We start from the raw sequence: 14,185 nt of genomic DNA on the forward strand, positions 1-14,185 counted from the left end.
AGTGCTCATTATTGAAGTTCACATATAATGAACGGCCATTGGGCAAGTCAACATCTGTAGAAATCCTCTCCAAGAGGTCAATGGCCTCATACAACTGACAGGTAGGAAGAGGGGATCTGTAGCTGGGAAATCCTGTTGTAAGAGTTCCTTACAGGTCCCATCAAATTAATGGCAGGGCCAGTTTTAAATATTTTCTACTGGTTTCCTTTTCACAGCCAGCAAAATTATAGTTCACCTTGGAGCAGAGTTGCAATAAGTCCAACTTTTGGAAGTAAGCTTGGTTAGCTGAGGTGATGCACCTATGGCTCTCCTAGCTTACAGGGAATGGCCAGCTGCACCATATCCCAACAGCCAATCATGAGAAATACGAGTAGGTCATTTATCCCACCACGCTCTGTCATTGAATAAAATCATGGCTGATCTGATTGTGGAATTTACCATGCAACAGCCTGTCTTGCATTGTCCTCAAACTTCCTCATCAATCAAAAATCTAGCCTTGATAATATCCTCTCACATAACCCAGTTTCCACCGCTCCCGGAGGCTTACAAATCTCAGAAATACATTTTTAATTTCAATCTTCAAAAGGAGACCCCTTATTTTTTAAACTGTGGCACTAGTTCCAGAATTCCCAACGAGAAGAAACATCCTCTCACATCTGCCCAGTCACTTCTCCTCAAAATCTTACACGGCCCAGTTAGATAATCTCATTCTAAACTCCAATGCGTATAAGCCCAACCTGCTCAACTTTTTCTCCTAAGACAACTCCTTCATCCCAGGAATCAGTCCAGTGAACCTTCTCTGAACTGCTTTTAACACATGCATAGCCCACCACAAATCATTGGTATTTCTTCAGGGACTAAAATCTTTGGAAGGTTGCATTTTCCTTCTCATCGTTTGCAGTCCTGTTGGTTGTCAATCAGATCTATCCACGACCGGTAGATTCTCCCATAGAGGGAGCAGGTGAAAGTGTGGTCACTGCTGAGGGCATTTGGATCAATCATTCCCCTCCTGCTCTTTCATGTTGGCTCTTCACTCAGTCTCAAAAGGTGCCTGTAGCACTCATCATGCAGCATCTCCATGCATCACCATATACGGACTGTATTTGTCACTGGCGATGGTTGATGTGGTACACAGAGAGGAACTTCTTCAGGGAGCTCTTGAAACATTTGCTTGGGCCCCTCTGTTCTGTTTACCAGTGGTCAATTCTCTGTCCAAAACCATCTGGGGCAGATGATTGTTGTCCATCCAGGTAATGTCACCTGCCCAACGCAGTTGGGAGGTTGGCCTTAACACTGGTGATGTTGGCTATTTCCAGGACTTATTTGTGATGCAGTCCTGCCAGCAGATGGTGAAGTTGCTCTGGAGGTGTTGCTGATGAAACTGCTCTAGAAGGCGTACATGACTGCAATACAAGACCCATGATCAGTGCCATACAAAAGAGTGGTGAACACTAAGGTTTTGTACACTTTGAGTTTGGTCTGTGCTCTGAGGCTATGGTTGCTCCACATTCGCGTGTAGAGTTTGCCGAATGTGCTGTTTGCTTTCCTAAGTCTATTGTTCAAATCCTCGTCTATGGTGGCATCAAACAAGATGACGTTCCTCAAATGGGTAAACTGCTTGACGACATTCAGCTCTGTTTCCTCGATGACAATGCTTGGTGGTCTACATTCTCGGGGTGCAGGTTGATCAGGACTTCAGTTTTCTTTAAACTTACTTTTAGTCCAAAGCGTTGTGCCGCTTGGAAAAATATGTTGTTATATCTTGCAGGTCAGACTAACGGCAGGCCAGCAGAGCGCAGTAGTCAGCAAAAAGAAGTTAATGGATGAGTTTGGCTTGTGTCTTTGTGTGAGCCTGAAGACACCAGAGGTTGAAAAGACCAGGTCTCAGCTGGAGTGCTGTGCCTTATACAGCTGTGGGAAGACCTCCCTACTTTTATACTCCATTCCCCTCGCAATAAAGCAAACATTCCACAAATAAGATATAAAATGAATAAACTATGAGACAGCCCAATTCCCCGACATAATAAAACACAAATAACATGCAACCTGACAGCATGATTTTTGGACTTCAATACAAAATGTTGAATGCAGCCACATTTGTATTCTGTAAGTTAAGGAGGCCTGCATTTTGCAAAATATTGCAATTATTTGTACACTGAATTGTTCATGATTGTGAAATCAATTTATTACTATATACTTTATATTAATTTTAATGATAGTCTATAAATAGATCATGAATTATGATTACTTGTTTGATTTTAATCGTCATCACAATTCAGCATATGCCACTACAATGATTTTTGAATAAAGCAGTTATCTCTGTAACACTTCATTTGCCTTCCTAATTACTTGCAGTACCTGCATGTTAACTTTGTGATTCGTGTACAAGTTCACCCAGACCCCTCTGTACTGCAGCATTCTGCAATCTCTCTCGCCATTTATATAATACTGCTTTTCTTTTCTTTCTGCCAAAGTTGACAACCCTAAAATTTTCCACAATGCACTTCATCTGACAATTTCCTGCTCCCTCACTTAACCTAACTATATCCCTCTGCAGATCTTAGTATCTCCTCATACCTTGCTTCCATCTTCATAACTTGCTTTCCTCACTATTTTTGTGCATCAGCAAATATTGCTATGATATAGTCTATCCCTTCATCCAAGTCATTAACATAGAATGTAAATAGTTGAGGCTCCAGCACTGATCCCTGCAGTACTCCACTAGTTGCAGTTTGTAAACCTGAAAATTACCCAATTCTTTGTTTCTTGTTTGTTAGCCAAATCCTCTGTCCATGCTAATATGTCACCCACACCACCATGAGCTCTTTTCTTGTGCAGTAACCCTTTAAGAGGCAACTTAATGCTTTTTGGATATCCGAATAGACTGTGGGCATTATTCACGGAAACATTTCAAAGTACTGTTTTGGACGTATTTGTTGGGGTGTTTCTCGACAGCCGCACTGGCGAGATCGCAGCCTATATTCATCGGCACTTAGTGCCAAAAAATAAGCCCCCATGAGTTTTCACCATTACTGGCTCCCTTGCTGTCTGATTCCCCCGACTCGCGCCTCAGCAGCTCGCTGACCAGGGAGAGCTGCTTTTAATGTGCAGGGTAGGTGTATTGGCCATGCTAAATTGCCCCTTAATTGGAAAAAATAATTAGGTACTCTAAAACTTAGAAAAAAAAAAAAAAATTTGACCTCTGCTACGAAAACCACAAGTACCTAGCTTCACGAGCTGCTGAAAATTCATCTATTTGAGGGAGTTCTGCAACAATTTGGATATCTAACTACAGTTTTGTGACCCAGTCTGAATTCAATTCAAGAATGGAAAAAGGCACTTTTTTTCCCCTGGCCTGCAACAAAGGCTTCCCTATAATAAGCCAAACATGTGAACACTTTACAATTCTTTTGGTTTACACTTGTAGAAGTGCATTATATTCTTTAATTGCATCTTTTTTGAGTGAGTGGTGTGCAGGTGACGTAACGTTTACATTTTCAGGGTGTTTGTACGAATAAATAATCCTCTTTATTAAACCCACAAATATTGCTGCTGATTCTTTTAACTGGCCACACATTAAAGGGAGCTTAGAAATGAACAAAACTACCTTTCCAAGAAACCATATTGATTACAGACAATAAGGGCAGGGAATGAATATATCAGTTCATCTCTCCTCCCCTGGCCCTAACAGATAGGTGACAACACGATGCAACGCAAGTGTAATTTATTTATGCATACATATATGATCCAATTATTTGTCATAAGAGCCTCTGATCTTGTGCACATAAATGCTGAATGCTAAGGTTTTGTGGGATATTTGGTGCTGCAAAAACTGTTGGGTGAGGTTGCTGGGTTGTGGGGATAGGGTGGAGGCGTTGACCTTGGGTTAGGGTGCTCTTTCCAAGAGCTGGTGCAGACTCGATGGGCCGAATGGCCTCCTTCTGCACTGTAAATTCTATGACAACTATGATAACTGATTAGAAAAACAGAATTAAGCCAAGAATAAGGCGGGAGAGATAATAATTTTGACAGGACCTCAGGCCCATTTTAGCTGGCTTTGTTTTCACGTGAATAATACAATCTCTTCATTTCTTACTACTCTACCAAAATTTGAGTTTCAAAATAGGTTCTGAAGTTTCCCTTTGGAGATTCTAACCGGTTACTAATCCATTTGACAGGCTTACAGGAATACAGTTAAAGGGCAACAGATTCGCATCCATGCTGTCAGAAACATTGGCCAACTCGGGAGAACCATACGGGGCCAACTATTTATTTCTGCATTTGTCATGGAGTTAGGTGGGAAAACAACCCATTTAAAAATGCAACCATGAAGCCACTCCTTTAATGTTTAATCTGGTTTTCCATTTTTGATGCATGCATTGGTATTTTTTAAAATCCCTTTCCATTCAACGAAAAAAAAAAGGAAAAGGAGGAATATTTTTACCACTTGGGTAGAACAGGATCTTGAAAGGTATATTAAAACAAACAATTTTTCTAATATTAGGAATTAAATGAGATATCCCATATGCAAAATAGGTTTTAACTTTCATCCTGCAGAGTTTGATATAAAACTGGACCATGGGCTATATGAAAAAAAAAAAAATGCAATTTAGGCCCCAAAACTTACCCTATAATTTCAACTGCACCATTTAGATATGGGTCAACTAACATATCATTTGCGATCACCCAAGTTCCATCAGCAGCAATAATACCAACATTCTTTAAACCAGTTTTATCCAGAGACTGGCGTAGCACCTTTGCAACAGATAAAGACAAAAAGAATCACTGGACTACATCGGAAAATACACAAAACAACCATCCTAAAATCTCACACAATGTTAACTAACGCCTGAGCCACATGCATGCCAGTTCACTGCAGAAAGGACAATGCTAGAAAACATTTTTAGTCTTCAATTCAGTTTACTAATGAATGCTAGTAAAATATTTTTGCATAATCTAATCAAATGAGATATGCTCTGTAGATCTCAATAAATGTATGGGGAAAATAGCCAGATGACCAGTTAATTTTGTACTGTGCTTTCTTTTGTAGTGAAGAGCCAAGACAGGACACCACCACCGATAGAGGAGAAAAACGCATGAGCTGGGATCCAATCTTCTGAAGCTCAACTGCTCCCGCCAAAGGAGAACTGGGATTGGTCTCCACCGGTGCTGTGAATGTGGCTCAGGTGCGAGTCTCTCTCCTTAGTCAGACAGAATTATGCATGGTGGAGAGCTCATGTTGCCTTCTTTTCCTGTGTGGCTCTGCTCTAACTACAGCAATCAGTGGGTTTGCCCTTCTTCCTTTGATATCTATATTCTAATGCTCAGAGTCGCCATGTAACAAATGATACCACCACAAGGTTCAACCGGCTATCGATCAAAGAGCCAAACACCAGTTAGTTAGTTCAAGGTCAAGGGTACTTTATTTACACACAAATACTCATGCAACATAAACACTACTAGTTAACTACGCCTATCGACGAAGACAATCTGTACTTAACTTCAAGCACCCGTCTTAGGTCAGAGGAACAGTGGCCGTTGTTCGATTCTGGATCTATCGGGTCTGGGGAAGTAACTGCTGCTCATCTAGCTCATCCGCCTGGTAGCGAGCGTTGAACTTGGACTTGCTTCTGGTGTTGCTGCACTTGGAAATGGCCGTGGCCAGGGCATCAGGTCCAAGAGAGGACGAACATAAGGCGGACTCTCTTCTTATACTTGGGGGTTTTCGCGCTGTTTTGCGCGGTCCTTCAGTTTGGACCCCACTAATTGGATGATCCCTGATTACTCTGTTCGATTCCTAACTAATAAATGGGCGGGGGCCTGGATGGCTGGGCGTGTCCCAAGCGGTCACTGACCCCATTGTTTACGCTTCCCTCGAACAGGGAGTGGCGCCGAAATGTCTGGGACTGTACCGGTTGCTCGAGTACCAGTCCTTTGTCTTGGTGAAGATGGGCTATCAAATGCTAATCGGCCCATCAAAATGCTAATTGGTCAGAGTTTCAATACGGTCTGGTCTCCTTGCTTGCAAATATACATCTCAGGCTTTGAGCCTGCCTGAATCTTGCTGTGTCCATTTTACCCGCCAGGCTTTGTGAGTTTCTCTGTTCCTGGTTGTAAGTGGCCATCCCAGATGGCTACACTCACCAGATTCCGTTGGAATCCCAGTATCGGGCAGCCATTTTTAATGGAGCCCCCCCCCACCCGCCCAAGTGGGGCCATCCTCCCTGCCACCACGGGACTAGCGGGTCACCCTCATCCCACAGCAAGGGTGACCTGACCCCCTTCCCCCAGACTCCTCCATCAGAGACCCCGCTCCAATCAGAGACTCCCCTAAATCACAGTTTGGGGGAGGTGGGGGGGGGGGAAGAAAGAGGGAGGGGTTTCCGGACGGGGGTTCTGAAGGGGAGTACTGGTTGGAGAACCAACTGCAGGATTCTTGGGGGGGCCCCCTCTGCTACCTTGCAGCAGTAGAGGGGCACTTGTGTGCCCTGGCTCCCTTGACCACTCCCCTCAGGTTCCTCTACAGTAAGACTGCGCTTGGTTAACCTCACACCAAAGCCTGCCCAGTGGAGTTCCCGATTTGGGGAGTTTGGGGGAGGGGGGGGGGGGGGGTGTTGGGAAAGAGAGAGACTCAGACTTTAAGCCCATTAATTGCATGCGTGTAAAGGTTTTCTTTAGTTTAATTTACATATTCCCGCCGGCGAGGGGCGGGTAGCGCAATGCCGCCACTAGACAGGGATTGAATCACAGGAACGGGTTTGGCGCCCCTTTGGGGGACGCACCATTCTCCACACCATCAGGATTCCTGATTGGAGCAGAGGTTAATGGAGAATTCCGGTAAATTAGAAGTAGCAATTAGGCAAGGCATGGAACCTAAAAGGCTGACAATTGTAGGAACAAGGAAAAAATAGGAGTCTCATAATTGCGGGATACCAGGCGCAAAAGAAGTTTACAATGGAGATATCCTGGAAGCCAGAAATAAGTGTAGCATGACATATTCAACAAGACTTTTCACTGTATTTTTCAGTAGTGCGGTGAAGTTTTAGTAGAGTTTCCAAAGATACAACAGCTGTACTCAAGACTTTTACAGTCTTGAGTTTTTATGGTGAACTGAGTTGATGAGGAGGAAATGGGTATTTTTAGCACTTAGGCAGCTTTAGCAGAAGAGACATGGGCTCTCCATTTCAGATGAGGGAAGGTTGCAGGGCCAGAACAGTAGCTAGGTGAAAAATACTTCAAGGGGGTAGCTGTGTTCCAACAAAGGCTATGTGCCTTGAAAGCAACCCAGCTGCTGTGCTTGTTCCAGAACAAGCTGAACCGCTCACCAGGATATTCCAATAAAACTGTAACACTGGCACCTAGCCAAGAAAGTGGAAAATTGATCAGGTTAGTTACCTTCCCATAAGTCTCAATCATCAGCAAAGCGCAGAAAAGTGTCATCGATAAACTTATTCATCAATTTGGATTCCGCCAGAAACCTTTCGTGGAATGCAGCAATAACTAGGCAACAATCATCTCCAACAAGAGAGAATTTCATCACTGTAAATCAATGGCACTGTCAAAAAACCCCACCATCTGTATCCTGATGGTCACCATCGAACAAAAAAAATAAAAATCAACTGGGCCAGTCATACAAATACAATGGCTACAAGAACAGTTCAGAAGCTGGATACTGTGCGGTTAGCCACTCACCTTCGGACTCTCCTAACCCTTTCCCTCAGCCACAATGCAAACTGTGCTTGTCTGGATGAATGCAGCTCAAACAATATTCAAGAGGTCTGACATCATTCAAGATAAAGCAGCTTGATTGATTAGCACCCCCCAATTTATCATCCACAACCATAAAACATTTGCTTCCTCCATCTCCGATGCAATGCAGTGCAGTGCGTACTATCATCAAGATATACAGCAGCAACTCAGCAGGGCTTCTTCGATAAGTTCATAAGATATAGGAGCAGAATTAGGCCATTCAGCCCATCGAGTCTGCTCTGCCATTCTAACATAGCTGATATGTTTCTCATCTGCTACCTACAATGTTACAGACCAAGAGCTGGATTGTGAAATCAGCCAGAGCATCTCCTCCCTAGAACACATGACCTGGGATAGCACTGTACAAACCTGCAACCCACTCCCACCTAGAAAGACAAGAGCAGTATGGGCGTGAAGTTCCCCTTCAAGTCACATATACTGCACATATACTTGAAAATATACTGCTATTCCTTCATCATTGTGGAGTCAAATTCCTGTAAGAATACCGAACAGGACTGTGGGGTATACCTCCACCACACAGATTGCAGCAATTTAAAACGGCAGCTAACCACCATCTTTTGAAGGGAAATTTGAGATGGATAATAAATGCTGGCCTGGCTGTCTCGATACACACATAACGTGAATGAATGAATTATAAAAATTAAATAATGGTGACATGAAGATTTGAAATATTTTCACTGAGGAGATAAAGGTGTAGAGGTTCAATGAGAAGCAGAGTTTCAACAGAAGTTTGACAAGCCATCACCAATACAAGGTGTTAACACCGTTTTTCTCTCCACAGATGCGGTGGAGTATTTCCAACAAACTCTGTCTTACTTGCAGCATCAAGTATTTTGCTGTTGTAGGGATTCAGCCATTGTTGTACATAGAATGGGTCATCCCAAAATCTGGACAAGTTTAGATTATTAGCAGATGTCAACATTCATGTGTAAAAAAAGAGAACACTAGGAGATCTAGTTCCACCAACTCAGCCAATTTGTCTTTACTACAATTCCATTTGAAATAGTTTGTTTGTCTTTAAACATAATACCACCAGAACACATTCCCAATTATTGGATTTCCTTTTCTCACTTATCATGATTTCCCAACATTATCCAGTAAATTTTGTGATCCACACAAAAGTTTTAGAACTTCCCAGTGATGCAGATCATCATTTGTAAGCATGACTAAGTTCAAAAGATGGTACCATAACCAACAAATAAAGTAAAGGGCTTTGGTTAACTATCATAGTGCACTAACCGGTAGGTTTTGTCAGGAAAACACAGGTAGTTTAAAGTGGTTTATATTTGCATTGGTAAACATTAGACATGAGGCAGTTTAATTTAATTTTTCTAGGCTTGGAAGGATAAAACCCATAGTTCGATTCATGCTGGACAAAGGTGTTTGTATGTGTGTGGGTTGATTTAAGTTCCAACTGTGTTTCTTTGGGCTTGAGAAAGGACCACAGAGAGGGCAACTGGTGCCTTGCTAGATAGAGAAGCTTTTAAGTTTTAGTTTAGCTAATTTGATGGCAGTTGGAGATGCAGGTTCGATTTCTGCTTGGGTCACCGTCTGTGCAGAGTCTGCACGTTCTTCCCGTGTCTGCGTGGGTTTCCTCCGGGTGCTCCAGTTTCCTCTCACAAGTCCCGAAAGACGTGCTGTTTTGTGAATTGGACATTCTGAATTCTCCCTCTGTGTACCTGAACAGGCACCGGAGTGTGGCGACTAGGGGCTTTTCACAGTAACTTCACAGTGTTAGTGCAAGCCTACTTGCAACAATAAAGATTATTTAAAGAAGCTAGTTAAGGATACAAGAGAAATGAAGAAGGTTTCCAAGAAGTCTGAGGTTAAAGGAACCAGAACAATAAAGACAGACAGAGCTGAGAAGAAAGTTGTAATGCCAGAAAGATATCTGAAGTGAAGTTCAGGTTTGTGGGATTTTACGACGGTCTGTGGAATGAGAGTTGAAATAACTTGGAAAATCTGTGGCTGGATCTCGGAGTTTGTGTAAAAGTAGTTAAGGCAAAAGGAGCCTACAAGGGGGTAGTGTAACATCCGGGATTGTAGTTGTTGTTAAAAGTGGAGCAGAAGCTTGGGTTAAAAGTGTCATTTGTAAAACCTGGACCAGATTTGGAAACAAAACACTCAGGGAAAGTATTATGATGAGAGAAGTTTTTAAAAGTATGTTTTGGGAGTGGAGTTTTGAAACTCTTATATGATCATCTGGGGGGATTCCGAGGAGAAATCCACAGACTTGCGTTCAGAGCAGAGTGCGTGTATTTTACACAATCATCTTGAGCACATAAATGGAACTTTTTGTGTTAATGGGAGCCTCGTAGTTTAAGATGCACTTTATAATCCCTGTTATTCTTTAAATTTGTGTGTATTTGTTAAGCTAAGGAGGGAGAGTAAAGGAATATTGTATAATAATCCAACTTTTCAGGTTTAATAAATATGTTTCCTGGTTGTTAAAACTAATTAGCATACCTGTTCCTCCATATTTTATTAAATAAAAGTAAAAGTTATAGTCTTTTGAGCCAGGGTTCCATTCTGGGATCTTTCGGTCCAGTTATATCAACTGGGATCGTCACAGATCACAACACAAAAGATTAGCTCCGAGTCTTCCGGTGGCAGCCATGGAGTGAGTGGTCGCACATTTGGCAGCTCCCGCTCGAGGCTTTTTTTTGGGACATTTTCTCCGCTTGTTGGGTGGATGTTTTGCTGGAAAAAGGTGCTGAAGTGACTGGAGAAAGCTATACTTCGCTGGTGTGACTGGTGGATGGATCCACGGACCAGAAGTGGGCAGAGAAGAAGGGATCAGTTGGAGCAAGAGAGTCTTCATGCACCACAGCTCAAGATCGCGGAGGGGGCCTGCTCTGCCCGCCCAGCGGTCGATGGAACACCTAGTGGACTTTTTGAATGAGAAGTTCAGCCAGCAGAGGAGAGAAGCCCAGGAGGACCTGGCCTAGATGGTGGAACCGCTAAAGGCTGGAATTGACCGCGTGGAAAAGAGGCTTACAGTCTCAGGGCCAGGCTATTCGGAAAGTGAAGGAGACGCTGGGGGAGTAGGAGGAACCTCGTTGGCGGCCGAAGTAGGTGTGATGCGGGAGACTCAGAAGCGGTTAAAGGAGAAGGACTTGGAGAATCTTTCCTGGAGACAGAAGTTATGGGGCGAAATTCTCCGGAAACGGCGCGATGTCCGCCGACTGGCGCCCAAAACGGCGCAAATCAGTCGGGCATCGCGCCGCCCCAAAGGTGCGGAATGCACGCATCTTTGGGGGCCGAGCCCAACCTTAAGTGGCTAGGCCGGCGCCGGACTGACTTCCGCCCCGCCAGCTGGCGGAAAAGGCCTTTGGTGCCCCGCCAGCTGGCGCGGAAATGACATCTGATGGCATTCCCGCGCATGCGCAGTGGAGGGAGTCTCTTCTGCCTCCGTTATGGTGGAGGCCATGGCGAAGGCGGAAGGAAAAGAGTGCCCCCACTGCACAGGCCCGCCCGCGGATCGGTGGGCCCCGAACGCGGCCCAGGCCACCGTGGGGGCACCCCCCGGGGCCAGATCGCCCCGCGCCCCCCCCAGGACCCCGGAGCCCACCTGCGCCGTCTTGTCCCGCCGGTAAGGTAGGTGGTTTAATCTACGCCGGCGGGACAGGCATTTTAGCGGTGGGACTTCGGCCCATACGGGCCGGAGAATCGCGCGGGGGGCCCGCCAACTGGCGCGGCGCGATTCCCGCCCCCGCCGAACATCCGGTGCCGGAGACTTGGGCAACCGGCGGGGGCGGGATTCACGCCAGCCCCCGGCGATTCTCCGACCCAGCGGGGATCGGAGAATCTTGCACATGAATCGTGGGGATGCCTGAAGGCATCGAGGGAGCGGCTAGCGGCATATATGTTGCCAAGATCTTGGAGAGGTTGATGAGGGAGGGGGCCTTCGACCAACTCTGGAGGTTCACCGAATGCACAGGGCGCTGATGAGGAAGCCACAGGCAAATGAGCCATGGTGGTAGTCTCCACCGATTCCTGGATAAGGAAAAGATATTGAGATAGGCAAGGCAGATGAGAAGGTGCACCTAGGAAGAGTTTGAGCTTCGGGTGTACCAGGACCTGGCCGCGGACCTGGCAAAGAGAGCTGGGTTCAATCGGGTGAAGGCTGCCCTCTTTAAGAAGGGGTGAAGTTTGGGATGTTGTACCCAGCCCACTTCTAGATGACTTTTAACAGCAGAGAACACTATTTTGGAACACCAGAGGAGGCAATGGATTTTTTGGGAGACAATGGACTGACGGGAGAAGGAGGACAGTGAACTTTGGAGTAAGTGTGGGATGTTTGTTTTTTCTGTCTTTTCATTCGATGGTTGCTGGGGAAGTTTCTCCTCAGATGTTTTGTTGGGTTTGGTGGCAGGATGCTTGGGGAGCGGACGGTGAGTGCACCAGACCAGCCGGGGTTTGTAAAGGGGAGACAATTGTCGCTGCATGTTAGGAGACTATTAAACGTGATGATGTCCCCAGAGGGAGAGGATGTGGAGATGGCATTGGTAATGGATGCAGAGAAGGCTTTCAATTGTGCGGAGTGGGAGTATCTGTGGGAAGTGTTAGGGTGGTTTGGATTCGGCAGGGGTTTGTGGATTGAGTCCAGCTGTTGTACAGCCAACGAGCGTGCGGATGAATCGGGTGAGTTTGGGGTACTTTGGATTACAAAGTGAAACAAGGCAGGGGAGCCCACTCTCCCCGTTGCTTTTTGCCTTGGTAAAGAGCCGCTGGCAATGGCACTTAGAGCGTCAAGGAGTTGGAGAGAGATTGTGCAGGGGTTTGGGAATCGAGCACAGGATCTTGCTGTATGCAGATGACTTGTTGTTGTACATTTTGGACCCATTGGGGGAAATCATGAGTATCCTGGAGGAGTTTGGCCACTTTTCCAGATACAAGTTACATATGCGGAAGAGTGAGGTATTCCCGATCGGAGCCAGGAGAGGAGGCCGAGAGAGCTGCCGTTCAAGGTGGTGGTAGGGAGCCTCAGGTACTTGGGCATCCAGGTGGCGCAGGGATGGGCACAGCTGCATCAGCTGAATCTAGCTCGGTTGGTGGAACAGATGAAGGGAGACTCACGAGGTGAGTTGTGTTGCCACTGGCGCTGACGGGGCGGGTGCAGACAGTGAAAATGACGCTGCTGCCAAGGCTCTTATTTGTCTTTCAGAAACTCCTGATCTTCGTCCCAATCATTTTTTAAGAAATGCAACTTTTGATTTTGGGGTTTGTGTGGGAGGGGGAAACCCCGCCGGTTAAGAAGGTGTTGTTGGAGCGGCAGCCGGGGGGAGCAGGCTTGCCTTGGCAAATATAATGAATTATTACTGGGCAGCTAATGTAGCCATAGTTAGGAAATGGGTGGTGTGGGGGAGGGGGAGGCGTGTGATGGATGGAGGCAGCCTCTTGTAGGGGAACAGGTTTAGGAGCACTGTTGACCGTGCCTCTGCCGTTCTTGTCGGCCAGGTACTGCACAAGTCCAGTGGTGGTAGCGGCCCTGAGGGTATGGGAGCAGTGGCAGCAGCATCGGAGGTTGGAATGTGCCTCAGTGTGGGCACTGATTTGCGACAATCACAGGTTTGTACCGGGGTGGCTGGACACGAGGTTTTGGGGTGGCAGCAGGCTGGGATCAAGCAATTTGGGGACCTGCTTGTGCGGGGCAGCTTTGTGAGCTTAGAGGACCTGGAGGAGGAATATCAGTTGCCCAGCAGGAGTGGGTTTAGATACTTACAGGTTCGGGATTTTGTGAGGAACCCAGGTGCTGTCCTTGAGATTGCAGGATAAGGTGCTATCAAGGGAAGGAGTGGGTTAGGGTAAGGTGTCCGAGATTTATAAGGAGCTAATGAACTGGGAGGGAGCCCAGATAGGAGAAGTCAAACCGAAATGGGAGGAGGAGTTGGGTGGGGGGTGGGAGTAGGAACGCGGGAATGAAATGAGGAGTCCCTGAGGAGGGTGAATGCGTCCTGTGTGTGAGGTTTAGACTTATCCAGTTCAAGGTAATTCATAGAGCTCACATGGCGGTGGCCAGGAGTAGATTTTTCTTTGAGGGGGTAGAGGATAGGTGTGCATGAGGAAGCCCGCAAAACATGCTCACATGTTCTGGGCAGGTTTGAAATTGAAGAGATCCTGGCAGAGGTTCGTGGATGTAATGCCGAGTGTCGGAAGTCCCAGGAGTCCAGGTGACGAGAGGTGCCGACATCGTGGCCTTTGCCTACTTGATAGCCAGAGAAGGATTTTGCTTGGGTGGAGGGACTCAGAGCCAAGAAACCAGGTGTATGGGTGAGCGAGTTGGCGGAGTTTCTAAGGTTGGGAAAAATCAAGTTCGTCTTGAGAAGGTCGGTCAATGGATTTTCCCGGAGGTGGAAGCAGTTCATCGACTTCTTCAAGGAGGATTGAGGTTGAGGTGTCCGGGGGTGGGGGG

At 46.0% G+C, this 14,185-nt stretch overlaps 1 protein-coding gene across 4 annotated transcripts in view; it reads right to left on the bottom strand.

Annotated features, from left to right (window-relative positions):
• LOC140404363 (galactocerebrosidase-like) overlaps window positions 1–14,185 on the bottom strand; it is a 73,882-nt gene that overhangs the window by 44,615 nt on the left and 15,082 nt on the right. Inside the window, exon 7 of one of the 4 annotated variants that reach the window (XM_072492802.1) lies at window positions 4,628–4,755. The exons of 2 other annotated variants lie outside the window; for them this stretch is intronic. In XM_072492802.1, the coding sequence (XP_072348903.1) occupies window positions 4,628–4,755 (128 nt within the window). Of the gene's footprint in view, window positions 1–4,627; window positions 4,760–14,185 lie in introns of those variants that run through there. One more of the 4 variants, XM_072492819.1, reaches the window with a different exon arrangement.

The sequence above is a fragment of the Scyliorhinus torazame genome, chromosome 2, assembly GCF_047496885.1.
Source record: "Scyliorhinus torazame isolate Kashiwa2021f chromosome 2, sScyTor2.1, whole genome shotgun sequence".
Classification (NCBI taxonomy): domain Eukaryota; kingdom Metazoa; phylum Chordata; class Chondrichthyes; order Carcharhiniformes; family Scyliorhinidae; genus Scyliorhinus; species Scyliorhinus torazame.